The 27,244-nt window shown below is 45.4% G+C and overlaps 1 protein-coding gene across 9 annotated transcripts in view; it reads right to left on the bottom strand.

Moving 5' to 3' along the window:
- The window catches only part of CHTOP (chromatin target of PRMT1), a 104,922-nt gene extending 84,428 nt beyond the window's left edge, over nt 1–20,494 (bottom strand). For 3 of the 9 annotated variants that reach the window (XM_069651104.1, XM_069651114.1, XM_069651162.1), the window contains exons 1-5: nt 20,199–20,400; nt 7,508–7,589; nt 6,085–6,156; nt 5,825–5,975; nt 93–276 (exon numbers count right to left, since the gene is read on the bottom strand). In XM_069651104.1, coding sequence (XP_069507205.1) covers nt 93–276; nt 5,825–5,975; nt 6,085–6,156; nt 7,508–7,572 — 472 coding nt within the window. In that variant the 5' untranslated portion in view covers nt 7,573–7,589; nt 20,199–20,400. Of the gene's footprint in view, nt 1–92; nt 277–5,824; nt 5,976–6,084; nt 6,157–7,324; nt 7,590–20,198 lie in introns of those variants that run through there. The other 6 variants (XM_069651170.1, XM_069651136.1, XM_069651128.1 and 3 more) reach the window with 6 other exon arrangements.
- Nucleotides 20,495–27,244: the final 6,750 nt, after the last annotated feature.

Below are 27,244 nucleotides of genomic sequence, written 5' to 3'. Positions count from 1 at the left end.
TCTTCCAAACGCCGAACATTTGTGGAATAGCCTTGGACGCTCACTGTTACACAAGAATGGAATTCGGTTACGACATAGCATGCTTTACTGACCTCTGAGTGCCATTCCTCCTCTGGGCAGACCACGTACTCCACGCACTCCGCGTATGCCTCCCCTGGGCAAGCCACGGGGTCCTAGTGTCACACCTCGTCCTCCAAGTGCTCCACGGGGGATGGATCCTACTGGCCGCCCTAATCGTGCTTGTATGTTGCTCTTTCCGAGTCTCTGCTTTAAACTCTAACAGAGGAAAATAAATACATTGAGAAATTAGAGCATTGCACTTCCAATTCAGTCTCATCACCAAAATTTCCACCATTCTCAGCCAGCTTTACAAAAATGGCATTCACCACCACGGTTCTAGATCCATTAATAGGGTCAAACAAATCTAAAATTCTGGGGTCATCTCAATTCCATTTGAAAATGGCATGGTATCAGCACAAACCTGACAAGCCTTATAAACTTGACTGGTATTGCAACTTACTATGTGAGCGGAAAGAGGGAAGCGTGCATCATTTACTATACACTTCTGTGGAGAAAGAGCTCCACTTTTCTGGAAATAAGTAACTGAAATGTTTGTCATCATTGGTCAAATAGCCAGATTTTACCCTTATGTTTATTTAATACACACATTAAGACTCCATTGGATAAATATATGGCTTGTATTTTAGATTTTGCACAGGAAATATTCCTCTTCTTGGTTGTGTGAAAAGTTAGCTTTAACTATGACACTAAAATTAAAAATGGGGTAATATACAAATATATAATTCTGGGGTCAATTCATCAAATCTATTTGAAAATGGCATGTTATCAAACAAACTTGACAAGCATAAACTTGATTAGTATTGCAACTACGTTAACAGTTGTCAACCACCGTTTATTAAACATGACTTATCTGCAGTGTGCTACAAGGAACTCAACATATGTAGGCCTACTAGGGTTCACACTGCAGATTTTTATGGGGTGGAAAGATTTACGCAGCAAAATCTTTATTAGTGGGTAAATTAGATGGACCTGGCTGCTAAAAATGAATTTATTTTCCTCAATTAATAAAATGTTTTGCCGAGGGTCAGATTTGGCAAAGGTTTTTAATTTCAGAATAGGCATGGGCACCTCCAAAGAATGCATCTGTGAATATTCACAGGTCGGACTCAAAATTCAGATGACTAGAATTAGAAGGTGCCTCATTAGTTCACTCCAGCCCGAACTACAGTTTCTACTCGACTCCTCCCAAGAAGCATACATCAGCAAATGTTTGCACAGGATTGCCTCTTGAATGTACATTGGGTCATCCTGGGGCTGCATCCATGCCAGCTGTTCATATACTGTTTGGAAAATACCGTCAAGGGGGAGAAAGAAGAGCGAGTTTACGTTGAATTGCTGCCCTGCACAAATCACTGCTCACAAAGTTCCGAAGTGCAGGCGATTTCGTGTTGCAACTAAAGATTAACCCAGGTTGATACTGGATTAATTCTGCTGTAGGTGAACTACCTCGAAACCCCACACCTGCCTCAGACTTTGCAGCCATCTAAGGCCAATTATCTGAAACATCTCAGCAGCTGCCTGGGCATTCAATGACCAATCTTTACCAAGCGGGGCTGTCTGCAAACAGGTATTTTATTTATTTTCATTTCTTTGATACAGATGTATTTCAACTGTAAAGGGCGTCTTATTATAATGCATGAAAAGCTTCATACATGCATCATGAACTTGCTATTAAGTCTTTGAAAACAGTGCTGAAAGTCGAGATGCCATTGTGCGTTTTGCATTGAAACCGGATGTTACTTTAGTCTTAAATGAGAAATTAAAACGTATACTAAAGGAATTCAAATGTCAAACTAAGGCCTGCAGAACATCTTCTGTGACTTTTCAATGCACGTGGAAATGAGATTGCATTAGAAAAAGTTGAAAATAGGTAAAGATTTTAAGATTTGTTGGGCTTCTGCATTTTCACCCCAGTAGTGCTTTGCATGCGGGAGTTGACAGACAAACTATGAAATGCCCCACCAATCAAGTGAACTAATCTGAGGCACCAGGTACGTACCACCCCTCCCCCTTTACTAAAAAGGGGTTGCACTACATAGACATGTCAGTGCTCAGACATCACTTGTATTGCTTTTGAAAATTAATTTGACACCCATTCGCCACTTCGTCTCTTGGGACTTGTGCCATGCATCTTCAACAAACAATTGCATACAGCCAGTCTCCCTCAGGCCTGCCACAAGTCGACACCCGGGCAAAGTGAGGTCTTGTCAGGTGGCTTACAGGGCTTCAAACAGGGCTGACACACTGACCACCATTAATCAGATCTACCCTTAATTACTAAAGCCCAGAGAGGGCTCATGAAGGGGACAGAGCAAGGCGATGGGGTGAACATCCAGTAAGAGGGGTTAAGTCAAGGATTGGCAGTATTGCGCATACGGGTTAATGTAATTAAACCAATAGGTGTTCGAAATGTTAAGTGTTGTTGACGGAAACGAGAATGCGCACAAATTCGTGATTCCATGAAAAGTGACTTTACTTCCATCTGGCAGAACCACCATAGAGGGAACCGTTCTAATCAAGTCAACTCTCCAGACTGCCTTGGAAAGTTTGATTGCAAGTCTTGATAGTCAACTGAAGGAGATAGCTTTTTATTTATTTAGATATATATATAGCGCGCAAACAGCCCCTGGGCATCGAGGCGCTGTTACACGTGATGAACTTATTTACAGGGGGCATCAGAGACGCCTTGTTTGTTTATTTCTAATGCGCACCAGACCCGAAGGTAGCAGCCTTAGGAATCAATACAGATTTGCATACATTAATACATAGTAGGCAGGCAGTAGGCAAGTAGTATTGAGTGTGATGTAGGTGAGGCATATGGTAAAGGTTTAGATGAAGAGTAGTGTCTGGACCGCTTTGCGGAAGGCCATGTGAGAGTTTTCGGATCCGAGAGATGGTGTAAGGGCGTTCCATTAATTGCTGCCAGCTAGGGGAAGCTGGCTCCACCTGCTCAGACTCAATTGATCTTGGGAACTGTGAGCCAGAGTATGGAGTTCTGATAGGTCTTGTGGATGCAGATGTGTATTCTTTGGTGAAGGTAAGAGGGTGTGGGAGGGGCAGTTTGGTGGACACATTTGTGGGTCAGAGCGAGGGTCTTAAAGAGGATGTGCTCCTTAATGGGTAACCAGTGTGTTTCCTGGCAGTGGTTATGTGTTCCCTTTTGGGGATGCCTACCGTTGCCCGCAGTGTGCGGTTTCGGATAACATGCAGTTTCTCCATGTTTTTTGCTGGTGTGCCTAAGAAGAGGGCATTACAGTAGTTTAGACCCAGTAATGGCTCTGGCAATGGTTAAGCAGTGGTCTTTGGATGGAAAGGGTCTGGCTGCGTTTAGGAGTCTGGCGTGGTATGCCGCGGCAGAGGTGATGGCATTGACTTGCCTGATCATGGAGAGGTTCGAGTCCAAATAAACTCCAAGCGTTTTTACAGAGTCGGAGACTGGTAGTTTGATGTCACTGGTGAAATGACTGCATTTAGTATTAAGATTTTTTAGAGTTTGAGGGGAGCTAATCAGGAGAAGCTCAGTTTTGTCGCTGTTAAGACAGTCGGTTCAGCGCCATTCAGGCTTGCATGGTGTTATAGATGGAGTGGATGGCTCTCGGGTCGGATTCATAGTCACGCATTAGTGGGAGGAGGACTAGAGTATCGTCCGCCTAGTTAATGTAGGAGATACCTAGTGCGTCTAGTAAATTTTAGTAGTAGGTGAGATACAGGACCCTTGGGGGATGCCGCATGTGATGCGGAGGTTAGGTCGGAGAAGACTTGCATGGACCTACCCTGTAAGAATTAAGAGCGCCAAGCGGTGGCGTCTGGTGAGAAGTTAGCTGTCGAGGTCAGGTGGTGGCAGAGGACGTTGTGATCAACAAGTCAAATGCTGCAGAGGCGCCTATGAGCAGGAGCAGAGCTGGGTTGCCAGAGTCCCTGGTACCATCCATTTGATTTTTCAGATCAAGTAAGGCCGTTTCAGTGCAATGGCCTGGGCGGAACCCAGATTGGGGCAGCCTGAGGAGTTGTTTCTCCTCAATGAATTGTTGTACTTTTAAGTACGCAGCTTTGGCCAGTATTTTCAGCAGGAAGCGGACAGTTATAGGCCTGTAATTGTTAGGTGACATGGGATACATGGTGTGTGTGTGTGTTTTTTTTTTTTTTTTTTTTTTTTTTTTTTAAGGAGGGCAGACCCAGGCTTCTTTGTGGCAGGAGGGTACCTTAACAGTGGAGAAAGAGGCGTTGACAAAGGCAGTCTGAAGGGGTGAGGGTGCTGGCTTGTGAGTCTCCAGTGATTGAGATGGAGTAGTTGTGCTGGGCTACCCAGTTTAAGTGGCAAGCATGAATGTGGGTGGGGTCAGATCGTGTTACTGAACCCTAGTGTTTCAAAGGCAGTGTTTAGGCAGCAGGGTCATTAAGGTCAAGGTTTAGGTCTCCTCCAAGGATGGCTTTGGTAGATTTGAGGTTGTCGGAAAGGAGGTGGTAAGGGCTGACTGGAAGTCGCCTAGTGGGCCTGGAGGGCTGTATATGAGGTAAACAGTAATGGTGCCGTTGAGAGAGGTTGAGTTTAATAAGAAGGTAGTCACTGTTGTCCATTTTTTTGTCAGTTCTAAAGGTCCAAACGGGAGACGGCCGCAATAAGACCAAAGCAAGTTAACATAGCAAACTAAGACAGAACGACTAAAACTAATCAAGAGGACCATGACCTTAACTATTACCCTCCCCATCAGCCACAAGGACAAAATACAGAGGGGGTAAGAAAGCACATCACCTCTCCCACTCTCCTTCTCCCCCCACTAACCCTACTCACCCTCCCCGTTTGCAGATCCACCAGAGCGCCTGGGGGCCAATTCCATTGGTGACGGTGCGCTATACAAGTACCGCTAACATAACATATCTTGCAATGAGGGCAACTCCCCCTCCCTTGGCGGGGCGGTCCGGTCTAATGATGGTGTATCCTGGTGGAAAAGCAAGCGAGAGGGCTGGGCCGCAGGCTTCATGTAGACAGGTTTCTGTTATCATAAGGTCTAGATTGTGTGTTGTGATGAGATCATGAATGTCCAGGTTGTTTGCGTAGATGGATCGGGCATTGATAAAGGCACAGTTTAGGGGTGCATTCTGAGTTGGGTTAATAGGGGCAATTCTGGTCACTATGGGTGGTGGCTTGGGGTCTTAGTTGTGCTCCAGTTCCTCTCAGTGGGTAGGACATGCGTAGAATTGAGTGGGATGGGCTCATGTGCTTTCCCAGGAGGACTTTCTTGGGAACAGCCATAGGGATTAGCATGGCCAGTCAATGTGTGAGTAACCAAACACCACCTACAAGCTTTGTGTCCCTCAAGCCATTCCTCCCGATCTGTACTCTAATGCAATAGTTTTGGCTTAACGCCAACAGTCAGAACTTAAAAATAAAAAAAACATTCCAACAAATGTTAAAAGATCAAAAAGCAAAGGGGTTAGAGCCCCTACCCATTTAATATTCAAGCTTCTAGGTCCAATATGAAAATCGGTGGAGCCGAGGTCTCATATGAACATCTGTGAAGGCAGGAACGGTGGCGGGGAGAAGGCAGCGTCAATTGGGTGACTCAAGGGCAGCAGAAGCCTTATTCGACCGTGGAGAACATATACCCATCACAACATGGAACATGGCTCTGCGGTTGAGAGAATTTTCCCCTTAATCTCTCCTGCCCAAATGATGTCCCATTGTGGAACCTCAAGAGCCAACCACTGCCATCTCCGCTGAAACTGCAACATTTGCACTAACCTGTTTAAGTTTCAGAGCGGCCTGCACAGACGGTCTGTTCTCCATCTGCTGGGCCAGTCTTCTGTTTCTGGCACTTGCTATCTGCTGCTGCTGCATCGTTGCACGAATATTCACTGGCATCGGCTGTTTGTTCTTCAGCATATTAGTAAAGCTTCAAGGTCGAACAAAATGTGGGTTTAAATCAAGCTGCATTAAACACATTCAATGGCATTGTATGGCTCGAGATTGAAGTGCCACATGCCATGTAATTTATAAAACACCTTGGTACACTTGGATCATGCCAGATGTGGGTACGCAATCTTCGGCTCCCACCAATGACCAGAAAAAGAAACCTTTGGGATGAGGTTAAATGCAGTAGAGCAATTAAAAGTTGACAAAAATAGGTTACTCCTGCCAGACTATTTTATAGAAGATTAAGACGAACAAGCGAATATGGCAACAGAGAAAAGGGGGTAAAGGGATGCTTTCTGCAAACCAACAAAAAGCTTCAACAAGCATTTACTCCTCGCTAGGCAACATTTGCAAATTCAAGTGGTAAAACTCACACTGTATATTTGGTGATTAAAAACGCTATCTGGGGCTGCCTAGCAGTCACATTCTGTATGGCACAGGGAAAATAGGTTTGTGCAAGAGAGTGCTCGCTGCAAGATATTTTTAAAGGTGCAGTTTTAAGCAATACCCTGGAGCATTCTGAAGTCCATCAATTCATCAGGTGCCACATCTGGCTTTACCACTACGAACATTCTGCCCTCAGCAGTTAAGTTGCACCATTTGCCCTCAGCTACACTGAAAATGGTGGATAGGGGTAGCCACGCAAAGGCAGTTTGGGACAATAGGTCGCAGATGTTAAATTAAAGCCAAACCAGTCGTTTGGATGCCATCAGCCACAATGGAAGTGTTTAGAATGCTTTCCATTTGCCAATCTAGAAAACAAGTGAAAACCTCTACACAGGGTGAGTCTGCCACTCCATGTGACAGACATTGCCAGAGCATTCAATTCCTGCAACCAAACAGAACCAGAAAAGTGTCAAGTGCTCCCAAAGCCAGCTTCCTCCCTGTTGTGTTAATTCCTTTCCAACTACAACATGAACAGACATTCAATACTATCCTCTGAACATGCACGTCTTAGATAATCTAATAGACAAGGAAAAGAGGCGTGGACTACAAAAGGATGAAAATGACAAGCAAAAGCAATGAAGTGACGAAGACGACTTGAGAAAGCGAAGCATTTGCCTCTTACAAGGCCCCAGAACAGAGTTAAGAGGCCTTCGGGCTGGTTTGGGCTCTGCATCATGCCTCTTACAGACGAGACCACACATGCAGTGTGTCAGCCTTGGGCACAGCAGTAAACCCACCACAGCACAGGGTAACATGCTACCCACGCTGCAGCCGGAAACCTATCAATGTAGAAACATGTGGCAGAAAAGGGGAGGGTGTGAGGCTTTTCTTTTAGGACACATCCCACCAAATAATTTTTCCAAACACTTCATTAACCATTACCGATAAAATCCATCCATATAAATTCCCAGTTAATGCTTCTGTGTCCCACGCCTGTTGTGACGGACATACATATGCCATCTGCTTGCATTTAGTTAGATTAATGCAGGGCATAGTTGTTTAGACACCAAATAAGCAAATGTGAATTTGGTATTTATGAGCTGAAGTTGCTGTTGGCTTCCTCACCGCTCGTTGAGTGACATCTTGGTGGTGCTTTTTAGCACTACTTTGGATGCAGAAGGGGCTGCCATCTTCAGAACTGGAAAGCCTTAAAGAAGAAAAAAAAAGATGGCTAAGTCATGGGAAAACCAGTGACGTAATAAGGTGCAACATTTTAATCACTTCAAAGGTCCTAGACAATACTTCAAATGAAAGGTTTTCTGTACACTAGAACTCGGTCTACTTTCGGAAATACAATACAAGTATGGATGAAAGCCACCCAAGACCATCTGCGTTTCACCACTGGAACAAAAGCAAACCACGTCTGTGGTGGTTATGGCTTCCATTAAAGACATCAGCCAAAGTCAAAGAAAAACTACAGTGAGTGCACGGCTATTCCACAGAGACCCTACTCAATGCTTACTCAAAACGTACATTGTACTCTTGAACTGATCAGGACCCCTCTGGGTCATGCCCAACCTGCACCCGTGGGTCACCTGTAGTCTGTGGGCAAAACACATTTGCAAACCGGTGTGCTTTTCTTTTCAGCCAGCTTGAAGCACAACACTGCGCAAGCATGGACGCCATGCCCTCCTTGCCTTGGGCAGGACATTGCACATTTTGAGCCCTGCTACTACACTCCCCACAAGCAATTGGTTGGTGCTAATTTCGACTGGGAGAGTAAAACTATAGTGTGGTGCTGTATGTGGAGACCAAGAGGAGGGTGTGGGAGGAACGTTATGCCTGGTAAGTAGCTTGTGCATTTTTTTTTTACCCCAGGGCATATCATTCATTCATTCATTCCCTTGACTCGCATGCCCGCCCACCATCCCCTCCCTCAGTTTCATGGATCCTGGTTCCACAGCACCCCATCCTCAGCGTCACTGCGTATGCCAATTGATACACAGCATGAGAAGTAGTACATTGCCTTAAATACCATAAATACCATATACCACACAAATGAAGTCCCTCACTTTACCAGCATCACTGCCTCTCTGGCATATTGTTGCTGCCTGGCTACACCTGCTCGACAGTCGCTACATGATTTTGCTCCATCTCTCCTTCCCTTTGCTACTCCCTGGTCTCCCACTATGATATTCCGCCTCTCTTACACTCCCATCTCAGCATTTTATTATTGCCGTTTCCCCTTCTCCATTGCTCTGTATCGGTAGAACAACTCTTCCTCGCTCGAGGTTGGATCGGTGTCAGTCCTCGTGTGCTGTTGGTGTTGCTTATGTGTTGCGGTGTTGTGAAGTGCATGTGGGTTGTTGTGCGAGAGATGGCTGTGTGAGATTGAGTGAGATAAGTCTGCAGAAATGCTAAGTTTTGTTAGTCGTATGAAGGTTAACAGAAGTTCAGAAATCTGTCCGTGTGGCACTCAGCAAAACTCCCAATGTCATCGGGGTGGGCAAAAGGGCTACGCCTGGCAGGGTTTTGGTTTGTGTGGGATGCTCTGTGCTGTTCTAACGTGCTTTGTAAGTGTTATGATCGCTCCTCGCCGTTCTATTCTAGCCAGCTCTGTAGGTGTTCTAGTGCCGATTGATTGATTAATGTGGGTTGGGTGTCTATTCTCCTTGGGTGCTGGGCTGGCTGACTCCTCTCAAACTTTTTATCTAAATGAGTCTGCCGATTTGGTTTGGATAAGGTATGTCCGGGGGGAGTGGGTGGGTCATTTATGGCTTTTGTCTGGGTACGTGACCAGTCTCTGGAGGCCTCCTTTTGTGGCTATTTTCCATGATATCTTATGGTCTGTCGTGTGGTCGGTTCTTTGGGTTCAGTGTTTGTCCATTTGAGAGTGGCCGAGGTTGGTGTTATTTTCGTTGTTTTAATGGGGTGGGCATTCTAGTGCGTCGATGTTGTGGTTACGCTGTGAAGAGCCATGATATGAGAAGTTTCCTGAATGCTAGGTGGTTTGTGTTCCGTATAGTCTTGGGTAGGTCATTCCAGGTCTTCGGTGGCTGGTGAGAGAAAGAGGATCTTCTGAGTTTTCTTCTGTTATAGGGTTTTGGTTCCAGGCAGATGTCGGTGCTTGATCTCGGTGTTCTTGTCGGTTGATGTAGGCGTAGTCGCTTAGGAATTATGCGCCTTGTTTGTGTATTGCTCTGTGCGTGATGCACATGAACTTTATTCGCTGTTTTAATGGTAGGCAGCTTAGTATTTTTAGCGCAGGTGGGATGTGTTCTCTTCTTGGTACCTTGAGGAGGAGTCTTGCTGCTGCATTTTGTATGCGTTGCAGTTTTTTTTTTAGAAGTCGTTCGGGCATGCCCAGGTATAGGCTATTGGCGTAGTCTACTCTGAACATGATCAGAGCGATGATGTTAAGTGTTTTGTTGGCAAACGACAGGAACGGTAGGATCCTTTTTGCTGCTCACAGGAGGAAGAAACATTTCTTGAGTAGACAGTTTACTTGTGGCTCTAGAGTGAGGCTATCCATCAGGACCACTAGGTTTTTTTTTTTTTTTTTTTAACAGTTGATGGTTCTGGTGTGGTACCAAGTTTTCTTGGCCAGGGGATGTAGCTGATTTCTTCTTCCTTTTTTGAAACAATCATTCTCCGTTTTGCCCGAGTTGATTTTGAGGTGGTTGAGGTTCATCCAGTTGAATTTCTCACTAAGGCAATTCTCTAGTGTAGAGTTTTCTTCTCTGGTGTTTTTTCATATTCTGTTGTGGTTGCTACTCCTTTTGATCATCTTTCTTGCACTGCCTATTAGGTTATTTTATTGGCTTGTCTTTCTCTAATTGTGATTTACCATTTCCATATCTCCCCGTCTGCTGTTGCTTTGTTTTCTTATTTTACTGTCTCTAAAAGGTCTCCTTTGCTCTGCTTCTATCCCTCACTCCTATTGTGTGTGTCCCATTTACCTCCATTCCCTTCTCACTTTCTTTGTTGCCCTCTTATGTAGCTCATTGGTCTCTTTTTGCTCCAATTCCTGTTTTGGATTGTCACCATGGCTCCCACCACATCCCCCACCGACCCCTCACGTTCTCCTGTATTGCTTAGGTTCAGAGTTGCTCTCCCTCATTTTGTCTGTTGGCATAAAACTAATAAAGCTGAATATTCCTTTTACATTTATGAACCCAGTGCAGCTTTACCATTGGGGTTTTTTTTAGTTTTTTTTTTTTAGATGTGTGCAAATCTTCTAGCCATTAAGCTGGGAATTAAGTGTCACAGCAGATGCAGTGCTTGAATGCAGATGCTTTACCAGCACGGTATGCCATTTCAAGTATAAGAGCCCAGATGAGGCGTGTTCTGACCCATTACAGGTGTAGCAGCCCTGATTGAATAGGTCTGTTCTGAACAAATTACAAGTATAGCAGCCCTGATGAGGTGTGTGTGTTCTGAGCCGCTACAGGTATAGCCGGCCCGATGAGCAGGGATATATGTGATCACTGCCGTTTTTACTGCGACCAAAAATGCAGTTCAACACCCTTTCACCCCATATGCATGTGGAGACCCCTACAACCTCTGCTACCACCTACATTCATTACGTACTGTACCCATCCCCCAAAGAGATTATATAGTCGAAATAAATCATTTTTGGTGGTCGCCGTAAAAAAAGGCACAGTAATTGTATAATCCCGATGCTGTGTGTTCTGAACATTTAGTAGTCCTTTCAAGTCAAAAGCTAAGTCAGCTCTGTTACATTGAATGTGACCTGCATCTTTAACATACCTCTGATGCAGACGCATTAGCTCACCTATCAAAAAGGTTTGAACAGGTTACACAATGATCTCTGTAGCAGGGTTGACCAACTGAGCTATCTTTCTCAACAGGCTGTTAACTTGGAAAGGCACATAGGGTGAGGGCACTGGCAGTTCCATGGCTACTCAAAGGTCTCAGCCTGTTTGGACTATCCTACATGAGCCAGTAGATTCATGAGTCTTTGAAATGTGCCAGTAGATTCATGAGTCTTTGAAATGTGCTAGATTTTTGTTAGTGAGACTCAGTAATATGACATGGGAGAAGCAGAGGTTTTGAAAAGTGCAAGGCGGAGTAGGAGGGATTGAAGTATATGACAGCATTGCCATCTTCTCACACTGTCCGCCAGTGTGCATCACACTGGCTCAGGAGGGTTGTGGAAGGATCTACATGAAAATACCGTAGTATTGTGTAAAATGAAAATGGTCTTAAGCTAGCGCTGCATTTCTACTTCATTTTCCTGTTTTGACCAGCTTATGGAGTCACATTTGCAGCATCATGGGCATTTCATACTTAGTTTTCCTGTAATGGAAGCACATGAATTGCATTTGTCTCAAGTTTGAGCCTCCCAGCAAGCAGTTTGGCATTTGTGAGAAGGAAAAGCTTTTGGTGATCTAGATGGATGCGTTTAAGTCTTAAGATTGTATCTGTCCATGTGCATGCATGAAATGGCACTGTACATAATTGTTGTCTTGGAGAGAAATAGCTGGGCATGTAGTTTGAACTTTTATCTCCCTTTCTGACCACCTGCCCACTGCAAGCACAGGTATAATGGATGCAGGTAGAAGCAGTGCTGTCTATATTTTCACTGGCGCAAATTGTACAGGTACCTCTGAACAGGACTGCTATATATTCAGGCAAAGTAGACTAATTTATCAGCAGAGCTGCTATATGCATGTCATGGCACACATTTCTTAAGAGCTACTATAATGACTAAGCACAAACATTTGGCATTTTCTGCAGCAAGCTAAAGTACTGAGCAATAAGTGTCCTTCCTGGCAACCATCCTCATTGCGTTTGTGGGGGTATGCCCCATATGAGGGGCCTCTGCCCGCCCCAGCGCCTAAACCTTCAGAGGATGCATTTTTCGGGAAACTTCAGAGACTCATGCACTGACCACCAGAAGGTGCATTTTAAGGGTCTTTTCAAGGAAATCTACCCCGAACCTCTGGCTCCACCTTCCACTGCAGCGGTTTCTAGCCGCTCCTGCGGTGGTACCGCCTCTTCCTCTTGGTCCGCTTCCAGCTCTTCCTCCTCTACCCCCGCTGTCTCCCACAGAGAAGACACCAGCAGAACGGGGTAGCACTTTAAAACCTGTGACAGCCCAGCCATCTGTTCCCAATTCGCTGGATGACCCTCAATCAGATCAGGCTAGCGATGAGCAGCCCTTCTCTGTCAGAGCATTCCATGACTGGACCCTGGTTATGAAGGCCCTCCTTGACATTCCAGTACACGAGGCTCCCACTCCGCAGGAGTAACCACCTTTACCTTGTCACCACAAGAGCACACCGGCATGTTCCCCCAGAAGGATGTTTTGACCGAGGCCCATAAATTCTGGGTTAAGCCCCACACCGGCTACATATCAAGAGAATTGACGCCCGTTATAGGCTCCACACTCCTGATGCGATATCGCTCCCTTCTTCGATGGTGGTAGCTGCAGCCACGCTTCAATCCAAACCGGCCTCTGCGACCTCAACGGCTGCGGCTCAGATTCTGTCCAAGGAAGACAAGATTCTGGACTCCTTGGGCAAAAAAGTATTTGCCAACTCAGCACTCAACTTAGTCATGCAAATACCGAGCTCATCCTGGCTGCAGCCAATATGAGGCCGTGGAAGGAGTTGGCCGATTTCCAGTGAGTGTATTCATACCGATAGGCTAGACGAATTCAAAGCTGGTTTGTCGGACACCAAGGTATTGGCACAAGATCTGCTGGAAGCTGCGGCACACCATGTAGATACCTCAGCTCGAGGCCTTATGGTGGGAATTGACACCTACCGCCAGGCATGGCTCCATGCGACAAAGTTTTCAAAAGGGGTGCAAGATATTTATAAACGCGCCTGTACACAAGTGTTTCTAGGCTCCACAAGACAAGGGGGAAGAGGGAAGACAGGACAAACTATCCTACTAGGCTTTGTGTCAGTCGGATTGTGCAAGTGTGAGAACAAATGTGCAAGGGGGAAGGGAGAGGCAGATGCACAGAGAATTGATTACCCCTTTCTACAGAGATCTGGGAATTGAGATTGGAGTATTTGTCACACAAAATTAACATGTACGTATAGTGTATTCCCCAATGACCAGAATCAGCTAGAACAGAAACGTGAAATGGTTTGTGGCAAAAAACACTTTAATAACGCAAAAGTTAAAAAAAAACAATTGTTTTCATAAATTAATACATATTGGTGGCTAAGGGAGGGGGGACACGTCACTCAGTGAACACTACTTTTAACAGAAAATGTATTGATCGGACAGCTAGAAGGCAGGCAAGGATTTAAGCAATCTTGGGGAAAGAGACTGGGTGTGGAGTTGGAGGAACCGACATGGGCAAAACTCTATGAAGTACTTTTTTTGGGGTCCCTGTAAATCTCAGCCATGGAACATTTAACGTTAAACTCCTCCACGGATGGCACCTCTCCCCTGTTATCACCTATGGTGGGAACACCTGTCCGTTCAGATCTACTGGTCGGAGCTCCCAAGTTTGATCCAAGACATGGGCATTGCCCTGCCCTTACACCCCATTGTAATCCTGTTTGGGGTTCCCTTCCCAGAGTCAAACTCTGCTAGCATCCCCAAAGTTGTCCAGGCTATGTTGAGAGCTGGGAGACCGACCTTAGGTGAAAAATTTTAATGTAACTTAGTCCCTTCCAGATCAGAGAGGCTGGCAAAACTTTGTGCAATCTATACCTATGAAAAATTAACAGCGCTGACCCATAACATGGTGAGCGCTTTTCTGCTGCATTGGACAGTGGTACAATGAGACTGAGTAAATCTGCCTGGTATTGCCCTTCCCTGCTCTTTGCCCGAAAAATCGCTTACCAGCATCCATATGTTAATTTGGATGAACCCCCACGTCAGCCGTCTTACAGCGTATGGTCTCGTAACAGTGACAAAGGGCCCAAATGGACTTGGTTAGTTATAAGCAGGGGGTGGAAGGTTTTCGAATTGAGGTTGTGTGTATTGCCAATCGATCTGTCTAATGAAAAATGTTCAATAAAAATTAAAGTTAATTGTGGGGACCCAATCTCTGGAATCAGCTTCATTTGGAAATGTGCCAACATGATCCAGAGGGCGTTTGGTAAAATGTCTTCACTACTTTAGTTAATCTACGCCTAGATGCAGACTTCCAGCATGGTTCCCGATAGTATATGCGCACTATACGCAGGAACCAATACATTGACTGGTGACTGGTATGTGCTTTTAGCGATGCATGTGTGTGGACACAACACGCTACAATTTAACAATCCAGCATTTTTGTAAAGGTTTTTTTTTGGGATAGTTTGATGCAAGTAAAACAATTAAAGGCTTTTTATTAAGGATACCTAGGTGGGAAACCTGGAGCACAATGTGCTGTAACAGACGTGCAGAGGGACAACGTGGTATGAAACAGAATACCATTTACAATGTTATGGTGTTGGGGCGCCCTGGTGTGTACCCAGCTGGGTACAATATATAACCTGGGAGGTGGGGCAAAAATTCAAGTTGCAAGCTCCTACCCAGACACAAAGTCATTTGCCACCTCAATTCTTAACATAGCCACAGCACACCATTTCCTATATGGCAGTAGTAGCGTACCCATTTTGAACATGTAACAAAGCTAGGTGCTTTTTAGAGATGACTATATGTGACCACGGCAAAGTATAATTTAGATACACAATGAAGTTCCTGCCAAACTTTCAATAAAGAATGTTTTATTGAGTTCATGGATATCAACGAACACTTTTTAGCAAACCAAGTATAGCAGACTGACATCACCAAGCCATTTCCATTGCAAAAATGTACACCAGCATTTAATATACAACACCAGTATAAAATATAAGTTAAAGATGCCTACCTATTTTATCAGGCTTACACAGAAAAAGTACTTATAGATACAATCACAATACACGACAAACATTAAACTCAATGAAGTTGAAGCAAACCTTAAATACAAATTGAATTGATCCATTTTAGATACTTGTAACTAAGAATACATACTTTGGGACGCAGGCACCTTGATAGGACACTCCAATTGAGGTACAGGGCAATTAAAACCATGACCAATTGCAAAACAAAAGTAATTCATTGTATAAACTATCCCTGTGGCATTTTGCATGTAGGCCAGAGCACGAGAGCAGCGCAAACTAGAAAAGCTGAACATGGATCCAGAATCAGAGGCAAACAGTACTGCCCTTATGCTCCAACACGATAACGGTTCCTTAATAGTAAGGTCTTGGCCACCAATATCCATGTTAACGAGAATGTATATCTTGACTTTTGACAATTTAAAATGACATCCGTAGATGGAATGGACAAATAGAAGGAACGGATGGAGATAGCGGAACGGATGGAGTCAATAGAATAGACATAGCAAATGATGCTGTGTGTAAAACACATGGAACGGATCAAATGAATAAAAAAAGGATAGAACAGACTGAACACACTAAACAGATGCGAAAGGCGAAAGATGAAACTGAACAGATTGGAGTGAACAGTTTATGTAGATGAACGATGGAATGAATGGAAAGACCAGTAAACTAAATGATGAACCAGACGAAATGCATGAACAGACAAAGCTGATTGAACAGACTAAAATAAATGGTTCAGATGTGCGCTCAGTCTCAAGAACCTGACCGAAAACCACATCACCACGCTTACTCTCTCCTATCAAGGCATAAATTAGTGCTCAAAAATCGATTAGCAGAGTTTGCTAATTACATTTATCTTGATTAGCAAACAAACCCATTTCATTAACAATTTTGTACTAATGTTTTTAATTCTACCAGAAGATCCTTGTACCCAAGATATAAAAGTAGCAATACAGCAGTTTTGTATACCGCTGAAGACATTACTGAGATAAGTTAGGCCTTGCAAATTCTTTCTGTAAAATGGTGCATGTCGCCAAACACACTTAAGTTTCACTGTGCATGGCTGGCAGCAGTGTGTCAAACTAATTTGACAAGTTTAAATAAAAGTTTCCAACATCGCCTGCAAATGGTACTGGCCCTTCTTAAAATCTACTCTACTATGCGAGTGGGTGAAAATACTTTGCAAGCCCTGGACGAGCGTCTGTAAAAAGGTTAGCTGCATGAATGGACAAAAATAAATAGATATAATAAAAAGGCTCACAAAACTGTTTGGCCAGCTCTCTCCTGCAGGTGCAAATATATAATATAATCATAGAGCAAAGTGAGCTCTAGTGGCCAACTACACTGTACAGTTTTGCAGTAGGTCTGTAGATGTACAGACTGTATGAAACTATTGATTGCTACTTTAATTAAATAAGAAGTTAGCTTTGTGTATTGATTATGTAAAGACTAAGCAGAGTGAATGGCATAGCAGGCAGAGAACTGGGCAGAATATTGTAGTTTGTGGCCATCTCACTTTCAGGGTAGCGAATATAAACCAACATGGTAAGATAGAATGTCAAGGAGTACGGGATCAGCTCATGGGTTGAGCACCAGTTGCAAGCTGTATGTAACAAGCAGGCCACAGGACTGTTTGCCATCAAAGCATTTAGCCGCGTGGTCATGTACATTTTCCACAGTGTTCACTCATATGATGCATCTTCCCCAAAAAAATGAAATCTAGTTGACACTGAGATTTAGATACACTTCATTGTAAAGCATGGAGACAATGCAGTGTTTTACAGTAGCAATACTGTAATTATGCATTATGTAACCTATTACATTTTTAGAATCAGAATTGAAAGTCTTTTTTAAAATAAATAACACATACTGGTCTTTGGCAGACAGGATGCAGTTAGCTTAGTAACAGTATTATCCAGATTATTTCTGGTTTGCAATTATTTGAAAAATAAAAAATAAGTGTACAGGCCTTTTTGGCACATGAGTGAAGGGGATGATTACTGCGGCACTCTCCCCATTGGCTCCTTTGAACTTGCAGCGAACAGAGAAAAGAGGGTAGAGAGAGTTCTGAAGGCAAGGATGTGCTTTCATTGAACAGGGTAACTCAATAGCTAATTTTGCTACACAAGTGCCAATTTAATTAGCAAACCCACAGAATCGCATAGCAAATTGCTCCGTGACACCGCTTATTTTATGCCATACACCACCACTCAACTAGAACACAGCGATAATATGACACATTCGTTATAGCTGTTCTCATACTAACACCCGCCACATACTCATATAGCCTATGAGTCTCCTCAGGCCTAACACAGCCAAAAATCAGTCTGGATACCAACCCACCAAAATTAACACATATTCCTGACCTCCCAACCACCACACCTACCGCTAAGAAGCGGCTATCATGCAGTGCCACACCAGCTGTACACATATCCGGTGCACCCACGCACCTTATGAAACTACGGTTCCCGAGGGCATTCAACCTACCAGCGCCTTGAGATCATACCAATGATACATAAGGTGCTATATAAATGCTAAGTAACTTAACATACCCAACATATACCTAAATTGCGGTACGTGTAAAATATAGTTTCCGGATAACTTATTTTAATCAAGACATAAGATTAAAATGTAATAAAATTGTAATTTTTTTACATTAATGATTCTTATGCCAAGCAATTCTACGTTAAGTCAGTCCAAAAAAACAAACATCTGCAGGACAGAGAATCCCAAAATGGTGCCACTTTCGTCCATATGACGAACAGCGACATCGATACGGTATATATATTTATTGCTTAAAATCCAATATGGGGACTCAAGCGATTTATACCGCGAGGGAGACGCCAGGAGTGGTTAACAATTAAACCAACGGGCGAGTTAAAAACTCAAAAGTCTGCTGAGCTACCGAGGTACTTTGTGCATGTGTGGCAATTCAATATGTGTGACATTTGGAGGACACTTATAGGGGCGTGCGCATTCCTGATGCCATAAGTCAAACAGAATGTTCGAGATGACAGCTGAGTAGGGATAGTTGCAGATAAGGATTACGAAAATGTACAAGAATGTAGGGGGCGCTCTGAGAATGAACATGGTTCACATAACCGGTTCTAAGAAATATATTCCACTCAGGGGGTACACAGCCACATTTTAGTTCAACTCTTTCAGAGGAGAAATAACCTTTTGCATATCTGTCTAGTTGCACCCTGGGAGGCAGTTGGACACAAAAAGCTAGGCAATTATCCTCTCAATGGAGTACCATCATGAACCCCACACACGTTTCGGCCTTCTTGGGCCTCAGTGAATTGAAGCCGAGCCTCTCTAATATACAGTGAGCACGGGAGCCACGTCTGGATTACCTTTAGTGACTTGAGGTGAAACCCCAGGTTTTACAAAATGTAAAAGACAGCCCCTCTAAAGAGAATGAACGTGGTTGAGAGGGACTACAACCACAAGGCCATCATGGAGAAGGAAAAGCAAATGAACAGTACATGTCTTGAGCATGAGATCAAGGCATCATTGTACCCCTCCCCTATGTGTGGCATTTTCGTTGGCTTACTTACTATAACGTGGCAGTGTCACAAATAGCATACATGTCTGGCAATTGGCGGTACTGATGTTGAGCAAAAAGCACCATGTTCCCCTAGATCAGCTCACAAACTGAGAAAACGGTTCTATAGTCACAGAAAGAAGCCATTTATAGGACCTAAGCAAATTAGGGCAACATGCAGATTAAGACGACCCAGTAAGGGAAGCATGACTGATTAATCCTCCTGCGACCAATTATTGGGCCTAGCACCGCCAGAAATTGATTCCCAGGGGGACGGGCACCTGAATTAAATAGAAAAGCCCTCCTTTGGCCATGCGACCAGGCTGCTCATGGTGAGCCGTAGGAGGCCGAGCAGCAGTGGTGTGTAACTGCCAACATTGCAAAGGTGGGGCAGAGCCGCCAGGTTTTTGGCTTGTATACGTTTATGGCCATACATGTTTTTTTTATTAAAAAAATTGAGTGACACATGAAGGGGCTTGTATCGAGGAAGCCCGATGACAAACGCTGAACCCAATGTGCCAGACAGCAGAGAACAGATTGTTTTCTGGGTGCAGGGTTAGAGAGCAGGACTATGGAAGTGCCTCAAACGAGCTGAACCTTAAATATTGGGATTCACCCATCCAACCTGAGCATTTATTTTGCTCTACTATAGAAAATGATTTGGATGGAACAAGCTGATGATAAGGCCATGCAAATTAATATGAACAAACAAGGTAAATATATTTTACACCAATCTTTGTATATTCTTACACAATACTAGAAAGATGTGTCCATCTCTATAAGCATACAATACCCAATCCCCTATTGGGATAACGTTACTAGTGGAAAAGCTGAGTAAATGTAAATAGACCCACATGCGTTAGGCTGTGGGTCATTAACTTCTATGACTAGGGGTGTGTGAAGGCATGATTAGCCTTATTCCAGGATAAATACACATGCCATGAAATGTGTGGGAGCAGGAGGGGCTTGGGAATATAAAAGCCCCCCTGCATACTTCACGGCGTGGTGACTCAAACGCCCGCACTGTCATTTTTGGAGGACCCGCGCCCCCTCACTGAAATAACCGCAATACGATATTTTTGTAGGTTTTTTTTTTAACGGAAGCGTGGTGACAATTGGAAGAGGACCATGACAGATTTTAGATGGCGTGGGCGACATACATCAAACCAGCATGTATCTGTGTTAAACTAACACTCGTACCACTAGTGAGAAATGAAAATGTTATAAGAGGAACGATTGCACCACGAAAAGCGTGAGGTGGGAGTTTTAAAGGGCGATTTAAGATGACGCATTAACCACCAACCACGACAATTGGAAACGGGCTTTCGGCAGGCCTCTATAACGGGCAAAAATAAGTCTATAGATTAAACTAATTAACTACATGCAGAACACCCAACATCGACACACTTACCAATAACACGCCGCTGAAGCAGCGCTCCGGCCCACTGTACTTGCGGGCCCTAACTCTCTCTTACAAATACAGCAGTCCGCCTTTGAGAGTGGCGCCGAACTCTGGATACAAGGTTATAACAAGACGCTCTCCGTTAAAGTCTGCGACTCAACGCCCAGCCTGACACCCGTAACCCCCTTCTCATACTCGCTGAAAACAAAATGGCTACTCGGCCCGGTCCCTGATAAAATGGAGCCGGCTTTGAGCGTGGTACGGCATGACGCCACTGCCTAGCGAGGCGCGGCCAATGGCAGTTTAGCGACAAGTACTGATGACAAGAACACCCTTAGCAACGACGCTCGCTCGTCTATCATGTGACTAGTGTACAGGCGTTAGCGGCAGGTGTGTGAATTGTGGCGTGAAATTTAGGTTGATACTAGTTCCCATTCGAGAAACGGACCATCGGTTGTTAGGGCCATTTCTCAGATGGGAAATAGTTGCTTCAGTGTGAGTGAGCTAGTTCCCATTAGAGAAATGGCCCTTTTTTGCCTCCTAGTGGCTAAGTCCTGCATAATAATGGGAAATAGCCCACTCACACAGAGAAGGCTAGTTCCCATTAGAGAAATGGCCCTTTTTGCTCCCCTGGTGGCCAAGTCCTGCATAATAATGAGAACTAGCCCACTCACACAGAGAAGGCTAGTTCCCATTAGATAAATGGCCCTTTTGCCCCTAGTGGCCAAGTCTTGCATAATAATGGGAACTAGCCTACTCAAACTGAGAAGGCTAGTTCCCATTAGAGAAAGGCCCTTTTTGCTCCCCTAGTTGCCAAGTCCTGCATAATAATGCGAACTAGCCTACTCACACTGAGAAGGCTAGTTCCCATTAGAGAAATGGCCCTTTTTGCCCCTAGTGGCCAAGTCCTGCATAATAATGGGAACTAGCCCACTCACACAGAGAAAGCTAGTTCCCATTAGACAAATGGCCCTTTTTGCTCCCATAGTGGCCAAGTCCTGCATAATAATGGGAACTAGCCCACTGACACAGAGAAGGCTAGTTCCCATTAGAGAAATGTCCCTTTTTGCCCCTAGTGGCCAACTCCTGCTATTTCTCATTAGAGAAGTGGCCCTTTTTGGCCCTAGTGGCCAAGTCCTGCATAATAATGGGAACTAGCCCACTCACACAAAGAAGGCTACTTCCCATTAGAGAAATGGCCCTTTTTGCTCCCCTAGTGGCCAAGTCCTGCATAATAATGGGAACTAGCCTACTCACACTGAGAAGGCTAGTTCCCATTAGAAAAATGGCCCTTTTTGCCCCTAGTGGCCAAATCCTGCATAATAGTGGGAACTAGCCCACTCACACTGAAGCAGCTATTTCCCATTAGAGAAAGTGCCACTAGGGGCAAAAAGGGCCATTTCTCTAATGGGAACTAGCCTTCTCTGTGTGAGTGGACTAGTTCCCATTATTATGCAGGACTTGGCCACTATGGGAGCAAAAAGGGCCATTTGTCTAATGGGAACTAGCTTTCTCTGTGTGAGTGGGCTAGTTCCCATTATTATGCAGGACTTGGCCACTAGGGGCAAAAAGGGCCATTTCTCTAATGGGAACTAGCCTTCTCAGTGTGAGTAGGCTAGTTCGCATTATTATGCAGGACTTGGCCACTAGGGGAGCAAAAAGGGCCATTTCTCTAATGGGAACTAGCCTTCTCAGTTTGAGTAGGCTAGTTCCCATTATTATGCAGGACTTGGCCACTAGGGGCAAAAGGGCCATTTATCTAATGGGAACTAGCTCACTCACACTGAAGCAGCTATTTCCCATTAGAGAAACGGCCCTCCGACCTGGAAAGGCAGAAAGGTCCTCTCGGCTAATGGGAACTAGCCCACTCACACTGAAGCAGCTATTTCCCATTAGAGAAAGGGCCCTCCGACCTGGAAAGGCGGAAAGGCAGAAAGGTCCTCTCGGCTAATGGGAACTAGCCCACTCACACTGAAGCAGCTATTTCCCATTAGAGAAAGGGCCCTCCGACCTGGAAAGGCAGAAAGGTCCTCTCGTCTAATGGGAACTAGCCCACTCACACTGAAGCAGCTATTTCCCATTAGAGAAACGGCCCTCCGACCTGGAAAGGCAGAAAGGTCCTCTCGGCTAATGGGAACTAGCCCACTCACACTGAAGCAGCTATTTCCCATTAGAGAAAGGGCCCTCCGACCTGGAAAGGCAGAAAGGTCCTCTCGGCTAATGGGAACTAGCCCACTCACACTGGGTTGATACTAGTTCCCATTCGAGAAACGGACCTTTCTGCCTTTCCAGGTCGGAGGGCCGTTTCTCTAATGGTAAATAGCTGCTTCAGTGTGAGTGGGCTAGTTCCCATTAGCCGAGAGGACCTTTCTGCCTTTCCGCCTTTCCAGGTCGGAGGGCCCTTTCTCTAATGGGAAATAGCTGCTTCAGTGTGAGTGGGCTAGTTCCCATTAGCCGAGAGGACCTTTCTGCCTTTCCAGGTCGGAGGGCCGTTTCTCTAATGGGAAATAGCTGCTTCAGTGTGGGTTGATACTAGTTCCCATTCGAGAAACGGACCATCGGTTGTTAGGGCCATTTCTCAGATGCGAAATAGTTGCTTCAGTGTGAGTGAGCTAGTTCCCATTAGAGAAATGGCCCTTTTTTGCCTCCTAGTGGCTAAGTCCTGCATAATAATGGGAAATAGCCCACTCACACAGAGAAGGCTAGTTCCCATTAGAGAAATGGCCCTTTTTGCTCCCCTGGTGGCCAAGTCCTGCATAATAATGAGAACTAGCCCACTCACACAGAGAAGGCTAGTTCCCATTAGATAAATGGCCCTTTTGCCCCTAGTGGCCAAGTCCTGCATAATAATGGGAACTAGCCTACTCAAACTGAGAAGGCTAGTTCCCATTAGAGAAAGGCCCTTTTTGCTCCCCTAGTTGCCAAGTCCTGCATAATAATGCGAACTAGCCTACTCACACTGAGAAGGCTAGTTCCCATTAGAGAAATGGCCCTTTTTGCCCCTAGTGGCCAAGTCCTGCATAATAATGGGAACTAGCCCACTCACACAGAGAAAGCTAGTTCCCATTAGACAAATGGCCCTTTTTGCTCCCATAGTGGCCAAGTCCTGCATAATAATGGGAACTAGCCCACTGACACAGAGAAGGCTAGTTCCCATTAGAGAAATGGCCCTTTTTGCCCCTAGTGGCCAACTCCTGCTATTTCTCATTAGAGAAGTGGCCCTTTTTGGCCCTAGTGGCCAAGTCCTGCATAATAATGGGAACTAGCCCACTCACACAAAGAAGGCTACTTCCCATTAGAGAAATGGCCCTTTTTGCTCCCCTAGTGGCCAAGTCCTGCATAATAATGGGAACTAGCCTACTCACACTGAGAAGGCTAGTTCCCATTAGAAAAATGGCCCTTTTTGCCCCTAGTGGCCAAATCCTGCATAATAGTGGGAACTAGCCCACTCACACTGAAGCAGCTATTTCCCATTAGAGAAAGTGCCACTAGGGGCAAAAAGGGCCATTTCTCTAATGGGAACTAGCCTTCTCTGTGTGAGTGGACTAGTTCCCATTATTATGCAGGACTTGGCCACTATGGGAGCAAAAAGGGCCATTTGTCTAATGGGAACTAGCTTTCTCTGTGTGAGTGGGCTAGTTCCCATTATTATGCAGGACTTGGCCACTAGGGGCAAAAAGGGCCATTTCTCTAATGGGAACTAGCCTTCTCAGTGTGAGTAGGCTAGTTCGCATTATTATGCAGGACTTGGCCACTAGGGGAGCAAAAAGGGCCATTTCTCTAATGGGAACTAGCCTTCTCAGTTTGAGTAGGCTAGTTCCCATTATTATGCAGGACTTGGCCACTAGGGGCAAAAGGGCCATTTATCTAATGGGAACTAGCTCACTCACACTGAAGCAGCTATTTCCCATTAGAGAAACGGCCCTCCGACCTGGAAAGGCAGAAAGGTCCTCTCGGCTAATGGGAACTAGCCCACTCACACTGAAGCAGCTATTTCCCATTAGAGAAAGGGCCCTCCGACCTGGAAAGGCGGAAAGGCAGAAAGGTCCTCTCGGCTAATGGGAACGAGCCCACTCACACTGAAGCAGCTATTTCCCATTAGAGAAAGGGCCCTCCGACCTGGAAAGGCAGAAAGGTCCTCTCGTCTAATGGGAACTAGCCCACTCACACTGAAGCAGCTATTTCCCATTAGAGAAACGGCCCTCTGACCTGGAAAGGCAGAAAGGTCCTCTCGGCTAATGGGAACTAGCCCACTCACACTGAAGCAGCTATTTCCCATTAGAGAAAGGGCCCTCCGACCTGGAAAGGCAGAAAGGTCCTCTCAGCTAATGGGAACTAGCCCACTCACACTGGGTTGATACTAGTTCCCATTCGAGAAACGGACCTTTCTGCCTTTCCAGGTCGGAGGGCCGTTTCTCTAATGGTAAATAGCTGCTTCAGTGTGAGTGGGCTAGTTCCCATTAGCCGAGAGGACCTTTCTGCCTTTCCGCCTTTCCAGGTCGGAGGGCCCTTTCTCTAATGGGAAATAGCTGCTTCAGTGTGAGTGGGCTAGTTCCCATTAGCCGAGAGGACCTTTCTGCCTTTCCAGGTCGGAGGGCCGTTTCTCTAATGGGAAATAGCTGCTTCAGTGTGGGTTGATACTAGTTCCCATTCCAGAAACGGACCATCGGTTGTTAGGGCCATTTCTCAGATGCGAAATAGTTGCTTCAGTGTGAGTGAGCTAGTTCCCATTAGAGAAATGGAAAGGCAGAAAGGTCCTCTCGGCTAATGGGAACTAGCCCACTCACACTGAAGCAGCTATTTCCCATTAGAGAAACGGCCCTCTGACCTGGAAAGTCAGAAAGGTCCTCTCGGCTAATGGGAACTAGCCCACTCACACTGAAGCAGCTATTTCCCATTAGAGAAAGGACCCTCCGACCTGGAAAGGCAGAAAGGAAAGGCAGAAAGGTCCTCTCGGCTAATGGGAACTAGCCCCCTCACACTGAAGCAGCTATTTACCATTAGAGAAACGGCCCTCCGACCTGGAAAGGCAGAAAGGTCCTCTCGGCTAATGGGAACTAGCCCACTCACACTGAAGCAGCTATTTCCCATTAGAGAAAGGGCCCTCCGACCTGGAAAGGCGGAAAGGCAGAAAGGTCCTCTCGGCTAATGGGAACTAGCCCACTCACACTGAAGCAGCTATTTCCCATTAGAGAAAGGGCCCTCCGATCTGGAAAGGCAGAAAGGTCTTCTCGTCTAATGGGAACTAGCCCAATCACACTGAAGCAGCTATTTCCCATTAGAGAAACGGCCCTCCGACCTGGAAAGGCAGAAAGGCCCTCTCGGCTAATGGGAACTAGCCCACTCACACTGAAGCAGCTATTTCCCATTAGAGAAAGGGCCCTCCGACCTGGAAAGGCAGAAAGGTCCTCTCGGCTAATGGGAACTAGCCCACTCACACTGAAGCAGCTATTTCCCATTAGATAAACAGCCCTCCGACCTGGAAAGGCAGAAAGGTCCTCTCGGCTAATGGGAACTAGCCCACTCACACTGGGTTGATACTAGTTCCCATTCGAGAAACGGACCTTTCTGCCTTTCCAGGTCGGAGGGCCGTTTCTCTAATGGTAAATAGCTGCTTCAGTGTGAGTGGGCTAGTTCCCATTAGCCGAGAGGACCTTTCTGCCTTTCCGCCTTTCCAGGTCGGAGGGCCCTTTCTCTAATGGGAAATAGCTGCTTCAGTGTGAGTGGGCTAGTTCCCATTAGCCGAGAGGACCTTTCTGCCTTTCCAGGTCGGAGGGCCGTTTCTCTAATGGGAAATAGCTGCTTCAGTGTGGGTTGATACTAGTTCCCATTCGAGAAACGGACCATCGGTTGTTAGGGCCATTTCTCAGATGGGAAATAGTTGCTTCAGTGTGAGTGAGCTAGTTCCCATTAGAGAAATGGAAAGGCAGAAAGGTCCTCTCGGCTAATGGGAACTAGCCCACTCACACTGAAGCAGCTATTACCCATTAGAGAAACGGCCCTCTGACCTGGAAAGTCAGAAAGGTCCTCTCGGCTAATGGGAACTAGCCCACTCACACTGAAGCAGCTATTTCCCATTAGAGAAAGGACCCTCCGACCTGGAAAGGCAGAAAGGTCCTCTCGGCTAATGGGAACTAGCCCCCTCACACTGAAGCAGCTATTTACCATTAGAGAAACGGCCCTCCGACCTGGAAAGGCAGAAAGGTCCTCTCGGCTAATGGGAACTAGCCCACTCACACTGAAGCAGCTATTTCCCATTACAGAAACGGCCCTCTGACCTGGAAAGGCAGAACTAGCCCACTCACACTGAAGCAGCTATTTCCCATTAGAGAAACGGGCCTCCAACTTTTCTGCCTCTCCAGGCCAGAGGGCCGTTTCTCTAATGGGAAATAGCTGCTTCAGTGTGAGTGGGCTAGTTCCCATTAGACAAGGGGACCAATTGATCTCCTGTTGATCATCAACTTGTCCCGAATGTCCTCTTTCTGATAATGTTCAAAACAACACTTTATAGCCAACCCTCACAGTGCTGTAACAAACTCCTCAATGTTCTCACAACATTTCTGTTGTCTGATGGAAAATTGATAACAAGCCAAAATGTTATTCCCCTTCCCTCGTAATGCTTGTCCATCTTGGCTATGCATACATCAAGCTGGTTGCCCATCTTGATGCATTCAGCTTGTTTTAAGAAATTGTTGTCCAGTCCGACCTCGACAAAGAAAGTGCCTCTTTCTTTTTACTCAAATAATTAGGACCATATACTGCTAACATATACTTCTGGAATCTTTCTTTCGATTTAATAACCTAGGAATAACCCAGTGCCTGGTATATTTCCCATAATCTTTGAATTCGTTTCTGATGCTTCCCTTTTTTTGTGCTCTTGGTATTTGTCACATTGTTCACAGGGACAAATGTCTGTAATCTCCCTTTTAAGGTGCAATAAAAAAACACCTCTCAGAGTAACAGCCAATTGTGCTACGGCATGCTCCCTTCTTTATGTGTGCAAGTGTTTCTTTCGGTCGTGGGACAGGCACAGCACGGAGCGCAGTGCCCGCAGT

Source organism: Ambystoma mexicanum, chromosome 1p, assembly GCF_040938575.1.
Source record: "Ambystoma mexicanum isolate Mex_15411 chromosome 1p, UKY_AmexF1_1, whole genome shotgun sequence".
NCBI lineage: Eukaryota > Metazoa > Chordata > Amphibia > Caudata > Ambystomatidae > Ambystoma > Ambystoma mexicanum.
This window is presented reverse-complemented; position numbering and strand designations above follow the sequence as displayed.